General features: G+C 50.2%; 1 protein-coding gene across 1 annotated transcript in view; it reads right to left on the bottom strand.

Moving 5' to 3' along the window:
- LOC137352881 (mitochondrial import receptor subunit TOM40 homolog) overlaps nt 1-13,252 on the bottom strand; it is a 55,836-nt gene extending 42,584 nt beyond the window's left edge. Inside the window, exon 1 of the mRNA XM_068018732.1 lies at nt 12,919-13,252. Within this exon, the coding sequence (XP_067874833.1) occupies nt 12,919-13,108 (190 nt within the window). The 5' untranslated portion in view covers nt 13,109-13,252. The remainder of the gene's footprint in view (nt 1-12,918) is intronic.
- Nucleotides 13,253-18,643: the final 5,391 nt, after the last annotated feature.

Genomic DNA, 18,643 nt, shown 5'->3' with positions numbered 1-18,643 from the left:
GACAGACCTGTCCCCACCAGTACTGTACCCCAGTGTTATACAGTGACAGACCTGTACCCACCAGTACTGTACCCCAGTGTTATACAGCGACAGACCTGTCCCCACCAGTACTGTACCCCAGTGTTATACAGTGACAGACCTGTACCCACCAGTACTGTACCCCAGTGTTATGCAGTGACAGACCTGTACCCACCAGTACTGTACCCCAGTGTCATAGTCTCAGACCTGTCCGAACCAGTACTGTACCCCAGTGTTATACAGTGACAGACCTGTCCCCACCAGTACTGTACCCCAGTGTCATAGTCTCAGACCTGTACCCACCAGTACTGTACCCCAGTGTTATACAGTGACAGACCTGTACCCACCAGTACTGTACCCCAGTGTTATACAGTGACAGACCTGTACCCACCAGTACTGTACCCCAGTGTCATAGTCTCAGACCTGTCCGAACCAGTACTGTACCCCAGTGTTATACAGTGACAGACCTGTCCCCACCAGTACTGTACCCCAGTGTCATAGTCTCAGACCTGTCCGAACCAGTACTGTACCCCAGTGTTATACAGTGACAGACTTGTCCCCACCAGTACTGTACCCCAGTGTTATATAGTGACAGACCTGTGCCCACCAGTACTGTATCCCAGTGTTATACAGTAACAGACCTGTCCCCACCAGTACTGTACCCCAGTGTTATACAGTAACAGACCTGTCCCCACCAGTACTGTACCCCAGTGTTATACAGTGACAGACCTGTCCCCACCAGTACTGTACCCCAGCGTTATGCAGTGACAGACCTGTCCCCACCAGTACTGTACCCCAGTGTTATACAGTGACAGACCTGTACCCACCAGTACTGTACCCCAGTGTTATACAGCGACAGACCTGTCCCCACCAGTACTGTACCCCAGTGTTATACAGTGACAGACCTGTACCCACCAGCACTGTACCAGTGTCTTTCAGTGACAGACCTGTCCCCACCAGTACAGTACCCCAGTGTTACAGGGACAGACCTGTCCCCACCAGTACTGTAACCCAGTGTTGCAGGGACAGACCTGTCCCCACCAGTACAGTACCCCAGTGTTACACAGCGACGGACCTGTCCCCACCAGTACAGTACCCCAGTGTTATCGGGACAGACCTGTCACCACCAGTACTGTACCCCAGTGTTATACATTGGCAGACCTGCCCCCACCAGTCCTGTACCAGTGTCTTTCAGTGACAGACCTGTCCCCACCAGTACTGTACCCCAGTGTTATACATTGACAGACCTGTCCCCATCAGTACTGCCCCAGTGTTGTACAGTGACAGACCTGTCCCCACCAGTACTGTACCAGTTAAAAAGTGACAGACCTGTCCTCACCAGTACTGTACAAGTTATATAGTGACAGACCTGTCCTCACCTGTACTGTACCCCAGTGTGAAACAGCAACAGACCTGTCCTCACCTGTACTGTACCGCAGTGTTATAGTGACAGACCTGTCCCCACCAGTACTGTACCCCAGTGTTATACATTGACAGACCTGTCCCCACCAGTACTGCCCCAGTGTTGTACAGTGACAGACCTGTCCCCACCAGTACTGTACCAGTTAAAAAGTGACAGACCTGTCCTCACCAGTACTGTACAAGTTATATAGTGACAGACCTGTCCCCACCAGTACTGTACCCCAGTGTGAAACAGCAACAGACCTGTCCTCACCTGTACTGTACCGCAGTGTTATGCAGTGACAGACCTGCCCCCACCAGTACTGTACAAGTTATATCGTGACAGACCTGTCCTCACCTGTACTGTACCCCAGTGTGACACAGCTACGGACCTGTCCCCACCAGTACTGTACCCCAGTGTTATACAGTGACAGACCTGTCCCCACCAGTACTGTACCCTGTTATCAAGCGACAGACCTGTCCCCACCAGTGCTGTACCCCAGTGTTACACAGTGACAGACCTGTCCTCACCTGTACTGTACCAGTGCTATCCAGTGACAGATCTGTCCCCACAAGTACAGTACCCCAGTGTTATCCAGTGACAGACCTGTCCCCACCAGTTCTGTACCCCAGTGTTATAGTGACAGACCTGTACCCACCCGTACTGTACCCTGTGTTATCCAGTGAAATACCTGTCCCCACCAGTATTGTCCCCCAGTGTTATACAGTGACAGACCTGTCCCTACCCATACTGTACCCCAGTGTTTATAGTGACAGACCTGCCCCCACCAGTACAGTACCCCAGTGTTATCGTGACAGACCTGTCCCCACCAGTACTGTACCCTTTGTTATACAGTGAAATACCTGTCCCCACCAGTACTGTACCCAGTTTTATACAGTACACGGACCTGTCCCCACCAGTACTGTACCTCAGTGTTATGCAATGACAGAACTGCCCCCACCAGTACTGTACCCTGTGTTCTCCAGTGAAATACCTGTCCCCACCAGTACTGTACCCAGTTTTATACAGTACACGGACCTGTCCCCACCAGTACTGTACCCCAGTGTTACAGGGACAGACCTGTCCCCACCAGTACTGTAACCCAGTGTTACATCGACAGACCTGTCCCCACCAGTACAGTACCCCAGTGTTACACAGCGACGGACCTGTCCCCACCAGTACTGTACCCCAGTGTTATCGGGACAGACCTGTCACCACCAGTACTGTACCCCAGTGTTATACATTGGCAGACCTGCCCCCACCAGTCCTGTACCAGTGTCTTTCAGTGACAGACCTGTCCCCACCAGTACTGTACCCCAGTGTTATACATTGACAGACCTGTCCCCATCAGTACTGCCCCAGTGTTGTACAGTGACAGACCTGTCCCCACCAGTACTGTACCAGTTAAAAAGTGACAGACCTGTCCTCACCAGTACTGTACAAGTTATATAGTGACAGACCTGTCCTCACCTGTACTGTACCCCAGTGTGAAACAGCAACAGACCTGTCCTCACCTGTACTGTATCCCAGTGTTCTCCAGTGACAGACCTGTCCCCACCAGTGCTGTACCAGTGTCGCACAGTGACAGACCTGTCCCCAACAGTGCTGTACCCCAGTGTTATACATTGACAGACCTGTCCCCACCAGTACTGCCCCAGTATTGTACAGTGACAGACCTGTCCCCACCAGTACTGTACCAGTTAAAAAGTGACAGATCTGTCCCCACCAGTACAGTACCCCAGTGTTATCCAGTGACAGACCTGTCCCCACCATTACTGTACCCCAGTGTTATACAGTGACAGACCTGTCCCCACCAGTCCTGTACCCCAGTGTTATACAGTGACAGACCTGCACCCACCAGTACTGTACCCGTGTTATAGTGACAGACCTGTCCCCACCAGTACAGTACCCCAGTGTTACAGGGACAGACCTGTCCCCACCAGTACTGTAACCCAGTGTTACATCGACAGACCTGTCCCCACCAGTACAGTACCCCAGTGTTACACAGCGACGGACCTGTCCCCACCAGTACAGTACCCCAGTGTTATCGGGACAGACCTGTCACCACCAGTACTGTACCCCAGTGTTATACATTGGCAGACCTGCCCCCACCAGTCCTGTACCAGTGTCTTTCAGTGACAGACCTGTCCCCACCAGTACTGTACCCCAGTGTTATACATTGACAGACCTGTCCCCATCAGTACTGCCCCAGTGTTGTACAGTGACAGACCTGTCCCCACCAGTACTGTACCAGTTAAAAAGTGACAGACCTGTCCTCACCAGTACTGTACCCCAGTGTGAAACAGCAACAGACCTGTCCTCACCTGTACTGTACCGCAGTGTTATACAGTGACAGACCTGTCCCCACCAGTACTGTACCCCAGTGTTATACATTGGCAGACCTGTCCCCACCAGTACTGCCCCAGTGTTGTACAGTGACAGACCTGTCCCCACCAGTACTGTACCAGTTAAAAACTGACAGACCTGTCCTCACCAGTACTGTACCCCAGTGTTATACAGTGACAGACCTGTACCCACCAGTACTGTACCCGTGTTATACAGTGACAGACCTGTCCCCACCAGTACTGTACCCCAGTGTTATAGTGACAGACCTGTACCCACCAGTACTGTACCCCAGTGTCATAGTCTCAGACCTGTCCCCACCAGTACTGTACCCCAGTGTTATACAGTGACAGACCTGTCCCCACCAGTACTGTACCCCAGTGTTATACAGTGACAGACCTGTACCCACCAGCACTGTACCCGTGTTATACAGTGACAGACCTGTCCCCACCAGTACTGTACCCCAGTGTTATACAGTGACAGACCTGTCCCCACCACTACTGTACCCCAGTGTCATACAGTGACAGACCTGTACCCACCAGTACTGTACCCCAGTGTTATGCAGTGACAGACCTGTACCCACCAGTACTGTACCCCAGTGTCATAGTCTCAGACCTGTCCGAACCAGTACTGTACCCCAGTGTTATACAGTGACAGACCTGTCCCCACCAGTACTGTACCCCAGTGTCATAGTCTCAGACCTGTACCCACCAGTACTGTACCCCAGTGTTATACAGTGACAGACCTGTACCCACCAGTACTGTACCCCAGTGTTATACAGTGACAGACCTGTACCCACCAGTACTGTACCCCAGTGTCATAGTCTCAGACCTGTCCGAACCAGTACTGTACCCCAGTGTTATACAGTGACAGACCTGTCCCCACCAGTACTGTACCCCAGTGTCATAGTCTCAGACCTGTCCGAACCAGTACTGTACCCCAGTGTTATACAGTGACAGACTTGTCCCCACCAGTACTGTACCCCAGTGTTATATAGTGACAGACCTGTGCCCACCAGTACTGTATCCCAGTGTTATACAGTAACAGACCTGTCCCCACCAGTACTGTACCCCAGTGTTATACAGTAACAGACCTGTCCCCACCAGTACTGTACCCCAGTGTTATACAGTGACAGACCTGTCCCCACCAGTACTGTACTCCAGCGTTATGCAGTGACAGACCTGTCCCCACCAGTACTGTACCCCAGTGTTATACAGTGACAGACCTGTACCCACCAGTACTGTACCCCAGTGTTATACAGCGACAGACCTGTCCCCACCAGTACTGTACCCCAGTGTTATACAGTGACAGACCTGTCCTCACCCGTACTGTACCCCAGTGTTCTACAGTGACAGACCTGTCCCCACCAGTACTGTACCCCAGTGTTATATAGCGACAGACCTGTCCCCACCAGTACTGTATCCCAGTGTTCTCCAGTGTCAGACCTGTCCCCACCAGTGCTGTACCAGTGTCGCACAGTGACATACCTGTCCCCACCAGTGCTGTACCCCAGTGTTATACATTGACAGACCTGTCCCCACCAGTACTGCCCCAGTATTGTACAGTGACAGACCTGTCCCCACCAGTACTGTACCAGTTAAAAAGTGACAGATCTGTCCCCACCAGTACTGTACAAGTTATATAGTGACAGATCTGTCCTCACCTGTACTGTACCCCAGTGTTATCCAGTGACAGACCTGTCCCCACCATTACTGTACCCCAGTGTTATACAGTGACAGACCTGTCCCCACCAGTCCTGTACCCCAGTGTTATACAGTGACAGACCTGTCCCCACCAGTACAGTACCCCAGTGTTACAGGGACAGACCTGTCCCCACCAGTACTGTAACCCAGTGTTGCAGGGACAGACCTGTCCCCACCAGTACAGTACCCCAGTGTTACACAGCGACGGACCTGTCCCCACCAGTACAGTACCCCAGTGTTATCGGGACAGACCTGTCACCACCAGTACTGTACCCCAGTGTTATACATTGGCAGACCTGCCCCCACCAGTCCTGTACCAGTGTCTTTCAGTGACAGACCTGTCCCCACCAGTACTGTACCCCAGTGTTATACATTGACAGACCTGTCCCCATCAGTACTGCCCCAGTGTTGTACAGTGACAGACCTGTCCCCACCAGTACTGTACCAGTTAAAAAGTGACAGACCTGTCCTCACCAGTACTGTACAAGTTATATAGTGACAGACCTGTCCTCACCTGTACTGTACCCCAGTGTGAAACAGCAACAGACCTGTCCTCACCTGTACTGTACCGCAGTGTTATACAGTGACAGACCTGTCCCCACCAGTACTGTACCCCAGTGTTATACATTGACAGACCTGTCCCCACCAGTACTGCCCCAGTGTTGTACAGTGACAGACCTGTCCCCACCAGTACTGTACCAGTTAAAAAGTGACAGACCTGTCCTCACCAGTACTGTACAAGTTATATAGTGACAGACCTGTCCTCACCTGTACTGTACCCCAGTGTGAAACAGCAACAGACCTGTCCTCACCTGTACTGTACCGCAGTGTTATGCAGTGACAGACCTGCCCCCACCAGTACTGTACAAGTTATATCGTGACAGACCTGTCCTCACCTGTACTGTACCCCAGTGTGACACAGCTACGGACCTGTCCCCACCAGTACTGTACCCCAGTGTTATACAGTGACAGACCTGTCCCCACCAGTACTGTACCCTGTTATCAAGCGACAGACCTGTCCCCACCAGTGCTGTACCCCAGTGTTACACAGTGACAGACCTGTCCTCACCTGTACTGTACCAGTGCTATCCAGTGACAGATCTGTCCCCACAAGTACAGTACCCCAGTGTTATCCAGTGACAGACCTGTCCCCACCAGTTCTGTACCCCAGTGTTATAGTGACAGACCTGTACCCACCCGTACTGTACCCTGTGTTATCCAGTGAAATACCTGTCCCCACCAGTATTGTCCCCCAGTGTTATACAGTGACAGACCTGTCCCTACCCATACTGTACCCCAGTGTTTATAGTGACAGACCTGCCCCCACCAGTACAGTACCCCAGTGTTATCGTGACAGACCTGTCCCCACCAGTACTGTACCCTTTGTTATACAGTGAAATACCTGTCCCCACCAGTACTGTACCCAGTTTTATACAGTACACAGACCTGTCCCCACCAGTACTGTACCTCAGTGTTATGCAATGACAGAACTGTCCCCACCAGTACTGTACCCTGTGTTCTCCAGTGAAATACCTGTCCCCACCAGTACTGTACCCAGTTTTATACAGTACACGGACCTGTCCCCACCAGTACTGTACCCCAGTGTTATACAGTGACAGACCTGTACCCACCCGTACTGTACCCTGTGTTATCCAGTGAAATACCTGTCCCCACCAGTATTGTACCCCAGTGTTATACAGTGACAGACCTGTCCCTACCCATACTGTACCCCAGTGTTATAGTGACAGACCTGCCCCCACCAGTACAGTACCCCAGTGTTATCGTGACAGACCTGTCCCCACCAGTACTGTACCCTGTGTTCTACAGTGAAATACCTGTCCCCACCAGTACTGTACCCAGTTTTATACAGTACACGGACCTGTCCCCACCAGTACTGTACCTCAGTGTTATGCAATGACAGAACTGTCCCCACCAGTACTGTACCCCAGTGTTATATTGACAGACCTGCCCCCACCAGTACAGTACCCCAGTGTTATCGTGACAGACCTGTCCCCACCCGTACTGTACCCTGTGTTATCCAGTGAAATACCTGTCCCCACCAGTATTGTACCCCAGTGTTATACAGTGACAGACCTGTCCCTACCCATACTGTACCCCAGTGTTATAGTGACAGACCTGCCCACACCAGTACAGTACCCCAGTGTTATCGTGACAGACCTGTCCCCACCAGTACTGTACCCTGTGTTATACAGTGAAATACCTGTCCCCACCAGTACTGTACCCAGTCTTATACAGTACACGGACCTGTCCCCACCAGTACTGTACCTCAGTGTTATGCAATGACAGAACTGTCCCCACCAGTACTGTACCCTGTGTTATACAGTGAAATACCTGTCCCCACCAGTACTGTACCCAGTTTTATACAGTACACGGACCTGTCCCCACCAGTACTGTACCCCAGTGTTATCCAGTGACAGACCTGTCCCCACCAGTTCTGTACCCCAGTGTTATACAGTGACAGACCTGTACCCACCCGTACTGTACCCTGTGTTATCCAGTGAAATACCTGTCCCCACCAGTATTGTACCCCAGTGTTATACAGTGACAGACCTGTCCCTACCCATACTGTACCCCAGTGTTATAGTGACAGACCTGCCCACACCAGTACAGTACCCCAGTGTTATCGTGACAGACCTGTCCCCACCAGTACTGTACCCTGTGTTATACAGTGAAATACCTGTCCCCACCAGTACTGTACCCAGTTTTATACAGTACACGGACCTGTCCCCACCAGTACTGTACCTCAGTGTTATGCAATGACAGAACTGTCCCCACCAGTACTGTACCCTGTGTTATACAGTGAAATACCTGTCCCCACCAGTACTGTACCCAGTTTTATACAGTACACGGACCTGTCCTCACCAGTACTGTACCCCAGTGTTATACAGTGACAGACCTGTACCCACCCGTACTGTACCCTGTGTTATCCAGTGAAATACCTGTCCCCACCAGTATTGTACCCCAGTGTTATACAGTGACAGACCTGTCCCTACCCATACTGTACCCCAGTGTTATAGTGACAGACCTGCCCCCACCAGTACAGTACCCCAGTGTTATCGTGACAGACCTGTCCCCACCAGTACTGTACCCTGTGTTATACAGTGAAATACCTGTCCCCACCAGTACTGTACCCAGTTTTATACAGTACACGGACCTGTCCCCACCAGTACTGTACCTCAGTGTTATGCAATGACAGAACTGTCCCCACCAGTACTGTACCCCAGTGTTATATTGACAGACCTGCCCCCACCAGTACAGTACCCCAGTGTTATCGTGACAGACCTGTCCCCACCAGTACTGTCCCCTGTGTTATACAGTGAAATACCTGTCCCCACCAGTACTGTACCCAGTTTTATACAGTACACGGACCTCTCCCCACCAGTACTGTACCCCAGTGTTATACAGTGACAGACCTGTCCCCATTCGGGGAGGGCCGCGCTAGCAGAGGGGCACCTTTTGTTGGCGATGTTAAACCAAGGGCCCATCTGCCCTGTTAGGTGGACGCAAAAGATGCTATGGGGGGGGGGGAAGAGCAGGGGAATTCACGATGCATTGGGAAGCAATATTTATCGCTCAATCCACATCACTAAATATTGTTTGTCACTACATTGCCGTTCGCGGGAGCTTGCTGTGTCCAAATTGGCTGACACATTCCTACATTCTAACAGTGATCGAACTGGACATTCGCCAGTGATCTGTAGCTGGTTGTGATGAACCTGGTGATGTCCCGAGTTGGTGAAGGGATTTTCTGCAGCCAGAGTCGGGGGATTCAGTGCTGCAACATGGCATGGCCAACAAGCCCAGCATTTATTGTCCATCCCCAACTGCCCCTTGAGGAACTGGTGGCTGTGGCGAGCTGCCTTCTTGACAACTTGCTCGGCCATTTCAGAGGGCAGTTCAGAGTCGAGCACATTGCTGGGAGCCTGGAGTCACACACAGTCCAGACCAGGTTTAAGATTTCCTTCCCTCACCGGGTGAACCACATGCATTTTTTTTTTTATTTACGACCACCATGGTTTCACAGTCACCATTTGTGAGACTAGCTCTTTTACTTTATTTATTAATAGAGTTTAAATTCCCCAGCTGCCATGGTCATCCTTCAGACCTCTGCATTACTAATCCAGTATCATAACCACTGTGCCACTGTACCCTTCAGACAGAGAGCACGGAAAGGGGCTGCATCAAACTTCACAGGTTAACAACTACTTGCATTGATATCGCACCTTTTAGAAAGTGAAACGTCCCAGGGTGCTTCACAGGAACGTTACCAGATTAAACTTGACCCCGAGCCACATAAGGAGATATTAGGACAGGCGACCGACAGCTCAGTCAAAGAGGGCGGTTTCAAGCAGCATCTTGAAGAAGGGAGAGGTTGATAGATCAGCCATGATCTTATTGAATGGCGGGACAGGCTTGAGGGGCTGAATGGCCTACTCCTGCTCCTATTTCTTATGTTCTTAAGAAGGGTCACTGACCCGAAACGTTAACTCTGCTTCTCTTTCCACAGATGCTGCCAGACCTGCTGAGTGATTCCAGCATTTCTTGTTTTTGTTTCTTATGTTCTTATGTTTAGGGAGGGAATTGCAGAGTTGTGGGCCCCAGCATCATTCATAACATCAGGACGTCTTCACAGCCGATGAAACACTTTTTGACGCTGAAGTGACAGCCAATTAGCGCACAGCAAGCTCCCACAAACAGCAACGTCTTAACAACCAGGTCATTTGTTTTTAGTGATGTTGATTGAGGGGTAAATATTGTCCAGGACACTGGAGAACTCCCCAGCTCTTTAAAACGTTGACATAGGATCTTTTACATTCACCTGAGGGGGCAGACTGGAGCTTCATTTTAACGTCTCAACTGAAAGGTGGCACTCCCGACAGTGCAGCACTCCCCCCGTCCTGACCCTCCGACAGTGCGACACTCCCCCCATCCTGACCCTCCAACAGTGCGACACTCCCCCCGTCCTGACCCTCCAACAGTGCGACGCTCCCCCCGTCCTGACCCTCCGACAGTGCGACGCTCCCCCAGTACTGACCCTCCGACAGTGCGACGCTCCCCCAGTACTGACCCTCCGACAGTGCGACGCTCCCCCAGTACTGACCCTCCGACAGTGCAGCACTCCCTCAGTACTGACCCTCCGACAGTGCAGCACTCCCTCAGTACTGACCCTCCGACAGTGCAGCACGCCTTCGTTGGAGGAATGCCGGGATAGCGGAGGTTTTTTGGAGGTTGCGGAGACAGGGAGGGGACTCCAGGTCTTTTAACCGCCCCTCCCTGAACAGATCTTGGGCTACACACATTGCGGCAAGCTCGTTCCAGTGGTGCCAATGTCTTTTGTGCCAGAACTCCTGATGACTACTTCTGTGCGACTTGTTGTCCCATGGGATGGGATCAGAATCGGAGAGCGTTACAGTATAGCAGAGGATGCTATTCGGCCCATCGCACTTGCCAATTAGTGCCAGTGCCTTGTCCTTTTCCAGTCTGTATGCACCTCCCTTTTAAAATCCTCCCTTCACTTCTTGGTGTTTGGCCATTCCATGCCCAAGTTACCTCAGTGTGAAACAATTTCTCCTACACCTGTCCAACTTTGTTCCTTGGCTCCTGATCGAAAATCGGTGCCCTCTAGTTAACCAATCAGCACCAGAGGAGGTAATTTCCTCAGGAATAACTTGTCAATATCTCGAGTTTTCAATCTCAATCCTAAAATCGGGATTTCATTTCTCTAGCGCCTTTCACCAGCTCAGGACATCCCAAAGTGCTTCACAGCCAATAAAGGACTTTGCAGAGTGTAGTCCCTGTTGTAATATAGAAAACTCAGCAGCCAATTCGTGCACAAGGATCCAGAAACTGCAAGGAACAGGAGCATTGTAGCTATTTTACTGGACTATTAATCTAGAGACCTGAATGATTGATCTGGAAACGCTGCAGCTAGAGAAGTTAAATTCAATTAATTAATAAATCTGGAATAAAAAGCTAGCATCAGTAATGATGACCAGGAAACTGCTGGACTCTTGTAAAAACCCACCTGGTTCACTAATGTCCTTTCGGGAAGGAAATCTGCCGTCCTTACCTGGTCTGGACTACATGTGACTCCAGATCCACAGCAATGTGGCTGACTCTTAACCACCCTTTGAAATGGGCCTAGCATGCCACTCAGTTGTCAAGCCAAGGGCTCACCACTGCCTTAGGAATAGACGATAAATACTGCCCTTGCCAGTGATGCCCACATCCCGCTGTTCCTCTTCCAAATAGCGGCTGTGGGATCTTTTACACCCGCCCAAGAGGGCGGACGGGGTCCTCAGTTTAACGGCTCACCCGACTAATGGCACCTCTGACAGTGCAGCACTCCCTTGGTGCTGGCACTGGGAGCCTGGGCCTGCATTGTGTTCAGGTCACACCTGCTGTGTATTTACCATCAGGAGGGGGTCTGGACATTACTTGCGAGGTCTCATCTCACACTGGAAAGCATGAATCCAAACCCAGCAAAAACTCAAACTCCTCAGGGCTGGGAAAAGGAGAAAAGTGTCAAAGCTGTCAAAATGAATCTTGCAACTGAATAATAAATTTGATACAGCATTACGAAACAATATTTAATCAGAGCAGTACAATTAATAGATCAGAAACACCCAAGTGTAATAATTCCAACTTTACGTGATCACATTTCAAAAAGCATCCCACCAGCTGTAAAGCACGGAAGTCTGAAATGCATGGTACAATTGCAACATCTTTCCTGTAATGTAGTTTCAGTTACAAACTGAGGACAAAAGGCACAGGGGGAAGGCCATTCAGTCCCTCAAGCTTGTTCTGCAATTTAATTAAATCATGGCTGAGCTGGACCTCAACTCCATTTACCCGCCTTTGCTGCACCTCCCTTCCTACCCTTACCCCACAAAAATGTATCCATCGCTTTCTTGAAAGCGTCAACTGACGGGCAAAAAAAAAAACGGCTCAAAGAGCTTCAGGGTCAACGAATCAGTTTAAGGTCTCATCCGAAGAATGGCACTTCCCGACGGTGCAGCCCCGCCCCAGGGTTCAGGGCGCCAGCCTGGATTACGGGCTCCAGGGGAAAAAAACCAGAGAAGGGGAAGCGGGGAATGTTGACCCAGCGAGCGTACGTATGGGCGCTGACAACGTGAACCGGTGGCGGAGACTGCTGGGGCACGGTGAGGAGCCACCGCCTGAAATTTCCACCGCGAACCCTCACCCTGCAAACCGAGCACATGCAATTTACCCACTTGAAGGTGGAAAGGAGGGAAATGTGAGGGTTAAAGCCCAATTGAAGGATTGTTCGTTTTAAAACTAGCCCCAATTTGAAAATCAGCTGCAGATTGAGTGACCCCCCCCAGGGTGGGCAGCACTGGAGAGGTCAGAGGTCAATCTGCAGTTGACCAGGCCCCTCACCCACCCCAACAGCTCTTTCCTATTTCCTACCTTTGCATTTGCGATGACATTCCTCGAAGGTGCCCGGGTTGGGCAGTTTGCCCTCAGCCTGGGTCCCCGAGCCAGGCCCAGGCCCTGCCGCCGCCCGCTGCTGCTCCGGCCCCGGCACCGGGGGCACCGAAAAGCCGGGCGGCACCGCGAAGCCGGGCACGGGCGAGCCTGCCGCCAACACGTTCCCCATCTGAGTGGTTAGTTAGCTGGTGAGCTAGCACTAACTAGCGACCGGCTTCACTAACCTGACTTTCCCCAAGACCCTTTTCCCCCCCCCACTACCCCCAACCCCGTGCGTGGGGGAAACCGGCACACGGGGGGAAAAAAAAAAGGTGCAACCTAACTCGCTGGCGCGGAACCCCACCCTCCCACTCCCACTGGTCAGCTCGGCGCGCCTACGTCAGATCCCCGCCGACCAATTGGTCGGTGGGCTGTCAGTCAACGGCGGGGGGGATGGTTCGTTTGAGGCGGCTGCGCAGACAAACTGGCACGGGGTCTCCCCCGCCGCTGATTGGAGCGTGGCCGGAGAGCAGCGGCCTTCTGATTGGCACAGATCGTTGTCTATTATGTTAATGAGGCTCTACCCCGCCCGCCCCCCGGGTTTCAGGTTAGGTTGCGCGCTCACACCCGCCACCCATGTGCTGCTGAAGGTCAGGAGCCATTTGCTAATGAATGGGGAAAGGTCGGCGCGGCAGCATCACTTCCTGTCACATGGCCAGCATACTGCTGCTTTTGGATACTCTGGTCGATTTGTCCTTGCAGTTTGTTTGCTGATGTACTGCAGCAGTTTGTCACCAAGCTGCCAAGTGTTTACATTTCATTAAATTACAGCTTTATTGCCTTGATTTTTGTCTGCGGGATGTGTATGTAACTTTTTATGTATTAAAATTGTTCAACAGCGGGTTGCAATCTGTTTCACAAATACATTGAGAACTCCAGGCTGACACTCCGAGTGCTGAGCGAGCGCTGCATGGTAAGAGGGTCGACACTGAGGGAGTGCCGCACTGTCGGAGGGTCAGTACTGAGGGAGCGCTGCACTGTCGGAGGGTCAGTACTGAGGGAGTGCTGCACTGTCGGAGGGTCAGTACTGAGGGAGTGCTGCACTGTCGGAGGGTCAGTACTGAGGGAGTGCTGCACTGTCGGAGGGTCAGTACTGAGGGAGTGCTGCACTGTCGGAGGGTCAGTACTGAGGGAGTGCTGCACTGTCGGAGGGTCAGTACTGAGGGAGCGCTGCACTGTCGGAGGGTCAGTACTGAGGGAGCGCTGCACTGTCGGAGGGTCAGTACTGAGGGAGTGCTGCACGGTCGGAGGGTCAGTACTGAGGGTGCGCTGCACTGTCAGAGGGTCAGTACTGAGGGAGCGCTGCACTGTCGGAGGGTCAGTGTTGAGGGAGCGCTGCACTGTCGGAGGGTCAGTACTGAGGGAGCGCTGCACTGTTAGAGGGTCAGTACTGAGGGAGCGCTGCACTGTCGGAGGGTCAGTACTGAGGGAGTGCTGCACTGTCGGAGGGTCAGTACTGAGGGAGTGCTGCACTGTCGGAGGGTCAGTACTGAGGGAGCGCTGCACTGTCGGAGGGTCAGTACTGAGGGAGTGCTGCACTGTCGGAGGGTCAGTACTGAGGGAGTGTTGCACTGATGGAGGGTCAGTACTGAGGGAGCGCTGCACTGACGGAGGGAGTATACTGAGGGAGCGCTGCACTGACGGAGGGAGTATACTGAGGGAGTGCTGCACTGTCAGAGGGTCAGTACTGAAGAAGCCCTGCACTGTTGGAGGGTCAGTACTGAGGGAGTGCTGCACTGTCAGAGGGTCAGTACTGAAGAAGCCCTGCACTGTTGGAGGGTCAGTACTGAGGGAGCACTGCACTGACGGAGGGAGTGTACTGAGGGAGTGCTGCACTGTCAGAGGGTCAGTACTGAAGAAGCCCTGCACTGTTGGAGGGTCAGTACTGAGGGAGTGCTGTACTGTTGGAGGCTCGGTGTTGAGGGAGCGGCACACTGGCGGAGGGTCAGTGGCGAGGGAGCAGTGCACCGTTGGAGCGTTATTCCTGAGGGAGCACTGCCTTGTCGCAGGGTCAGTGGCGAGAGTGCGCCGCACTGTAGAGGTGCAATCTTTTGGATGAGACGTTAAACTGAGGCCTTACTCAGATGGTGTAAAAGATCCCATTACACTATTTAAAACAATAGCAGTGGAGTTCTTTTGGTCAATATTTAATCCTCCATCGACATCACTTAAACAGATGATCTGGTCATTTATCTTATTGCTGTTTGTGGGAGTTTTCTGTGTGCAAATTAGCTGCTGCGTTCCCTGCACTCAAACAGTGACTACTGTTACAAGGCCTTCCATTTCTTTGTTAAATTTTGAGGATTTGTGTTTTAAAACTGAAAAGGATTCCATGCATGTTTTTTTTTAACACGGGTCACTGAGTTGTCTGGATTATAAACAATTACTGGAAGACTCCTGTTTTCAGATAATTACCCAGCAGGGTTTTTTTTGACTTGGGGAAAGATGTGACAGGTCAAGATTTATAGAGGTCAGGAGGCTTGACTCTTGTGACGTTACTTTTGGTTTTGCTTTGGACAGTGAGGTGGGATATGGACAATGGTTTAAAAGACAGTTAGTCTGTTCCAGCTCTTTGAAAAAGCAGACCAGTTTTCCATCTCTTCAGAAAATGAGTAACAAGTGTTGAGAAACTGACTGAAACTCCTGTTGCTGTGTTTTTCTTGGAAAGCCTGTCGAAGACTGTTCTGGGAAGATTCCAGTGACAGTCATCTACGCATATTTGGGAAGCCAAACAAAAAAAGGACATCCGACATCTTTTCATATCTTTTTTCTTCAAGAATTAGCAAGTATTCAGCCAACGTATTCTCTGATCTTTTTTTGTAATAAGAGCTCCAAGGAGTAAATTTCTTTATTTTTTCGCGTAACTGGTGTGTGTGAGTGGCTAAGGTAATATATACTTTAATCTGTGTGGTTATGCTTTACTTCATTACTGGTTAAGACTTGCTTTATAATAAACTGATAATTTTATTATTTATTGAAGATACCTGATTGGTGTGTTTTATTCTGGGATAAAAATAGAGTTTATGATTGACCACATTGGTAAGTGGAGAAAAATTAAATATATATTGTGACCCGTAGAGAAGTGGAACTGGAATAAACAGTGAACTCCTCCCACCTCAGTCATAGCCCTACACTTTAGAAGTGCTTTAGGAGTCCAGTGTAGATTTACCCAAATGATACCTGGCCTCCAAGGGTTAAATTATGAAGGGATTTTCTCTCTCCACAGATACTGCCAGTCCTGCTGAGTATTTCCAGCATTTTCTGTCTCTATTACACAAATGAGGATTGTCTTGCCGATAATTTAGAAGGTTGAGGGGTGATTTAATTGAAGTTTTAAAGATATTAAGGGAAACAGATAAGGTAGATAGATTCAAGAAATGCTGGAACCACTCAGCAGGTCTGGCAGCATCTGTGGAAAGAGAAGCAGAGTTAACGTTTCGGGTCAGTGACCCTTCATCGGAACGTTCCGAAGAAGGGTCACAGACCCGAAACGTTAACTCTGCTTCTCTTTCCACAGATGCTGCCAGACCTGCTGAGTGGTTCCAGCATTTCTTGTTTTTATTTCAGATTTACAGCATCCGCAGTATTTTGCTTTTATATTAAGGTAGATAGAATCCACTGGTTAGGGAGTGTTTAACTTGGACCAGACTCTCAAAATTAGAGCCAGGCCTTTCAGAAGTGAAATCAGGAAACACTTCTACAGACAAAGTGTGGCAGAAGTTTGGAACTCTGTTCCATAATCAGCATCAATACTAGATCAATTGTTAATTTTAAAACTAAGATTGATAGATTTTTTTAACTAGACGTACTCAGGGATGTGGGGCAAAGGCGTATGTGGAGTCGGGCTGCCTGCAGATCAACCATGATCTCACTGAATGGTGGATCAGGCTCGAGGGGTCGAGTAGCCTCCTCTTGTTCATTGGCCATAAAGCACTTTGTGGCATTCTGAGATGGTGAACGGCACTATACAAATGCAAGTCTTTATGTTTTGAACTGAGTCTTGTCTCTTTTCCTTTGGCTGTACCAGTGGGTAAACCTACTATGAAAATGTCAAGTTGTGGAAGCCGAACCTGTTCAGCACGTGTTTTTTGATGCTAAATGTTAGATGTTGTGAGCTCCAAAGATAATTTCTTCCAGCTAAACGATCCCGAACATCGAAAACATATATCACAACACTGGATAGCCCAGATCGGATTGATACTGGGGCTTAAAGGGTTAAACTGTGAGGACCGATTGAATAAATTGGCTTAACTTCGCTTGAGTTTAGAAGGTTGAGAGGTGATCTGATCCAAGTGTTTGAAAATGTTAAAAGGAATTGATAGAGAAGATTTGGAGAAACCATTTCCTCTGGTGAGGAATTTCAGAGTTTAGGGCTGAGTCACCTGAAGGCACGGGCACCAATGGTGGGGCAATTAAAACCAGGGATGCACAACAGGCCGGAAAAAGACATGTATTTCACAACCTCAAGGGGCCCCCAAAACAGTTAGCAGTCAATTAAGTAAATTTGATGTTCAGTCACAGTTGTAATGTAGGAAACACTGCAGCCATTTGCACACAGCCAGCTCCCACAAAAAGCAATGATAATGACCCGAGCATCCATTATCAGTAATGTTGATTGAGGGATAGATATTGGCCAGGACACTAGAAAGAACATCCCCGCTCCTCTTTGAAATAGTGGCCATGGGTTCTTTCACAGTCACCTGAATGGACAGACAGTGCCTCAGAGTAACGTTTTAAAAGCCTGGTCCGTCAAGGTGATGGAGGGTTGTGGGGGACAGGGGGTGGTAGGAGGAATGGAAGAGACTGTGGGAGAAAACAAAAGCAGGGAAAGGTTGATATCTGGGGTGGAATGAGACTGTAGTGGGAGGCGGAACAAGATCTTTGGGAACTGAGTCCTAAAAATGCATCTTGAATATTTACATGTGTATCAGCCAAGATCTTCTGCATTGCCCAGCATTTTTGTGAAAGGCTTTGAGTGAAACAGTGAACACTGCATGTTCATACTCTGGAGATGGGCAAGCGGGGGCGGGGGTGCAGACACCGTTCCCAGTGACACACACCAATGGGCAAGGCTGAAGATGGTGCAGGCCTATAAACGCAGGAGAGACAAAGTGTCAGAAGCTGTGGACAACCATCTCTGCACCAACAGTTGACCCTTGCATCCTCCATAAACCTGAGCTCATCCAAAACTGCCTTCATCAGTTCCCGTTCAGCCATAACCCCTGTGCTTGCTGACCTACACTGACTCCCGGTTTGGTGACACTTTAATTTCAAAATTCTCATCCTTGTGTTCAAATCCCTCCATCTACAACTGCCTCCAACCCTGTCCTTCTATGCATCCCCGATTTCTTTCACCCCCTCCATTGGCTGTCTTGCCTTCAGCTGCCTGGGACAAAAGCTCTGGAATTCCCTTCCTAAACCTCCCTGCCTCTCCCGTTAGGGTCTGAAGTTCTGTAATGGATGATAAATACCTGGTAATTCAAGATAATAGGGTGAACAAGTGTTGGGTGTCAATTAGTTAATTGTATTCAAGTAAATATATATATATATATATAAAAGAGCCAGCCAGCACTGGATCGGAGTGTTGTTTGGAGAGCATAAGTAAGCTCTGTGACAAGCAATAAACAATCTACACCAAAGCATTCTAATCTCAGTTTCTTCTTCA

Source organism: Heterodontus francisci, chromosome 39 (genome assembly GCF_036365525.1).
Source record: "Heterodontus francisci isolate sHetFra1 chromosome 39, sHetFra1.hap1, whole genome shotgun sequence".
Taxonomy (NCBI): Eukaryota; Metazoa; Chordata; class Chondrichthyes; order Heterodontiformes; family Heterodontidae; genus Heterodontus; species Heterodontus francisci.
This window is presented reverse-complemented; position numbering and strand designations above follow the sequence as displayed.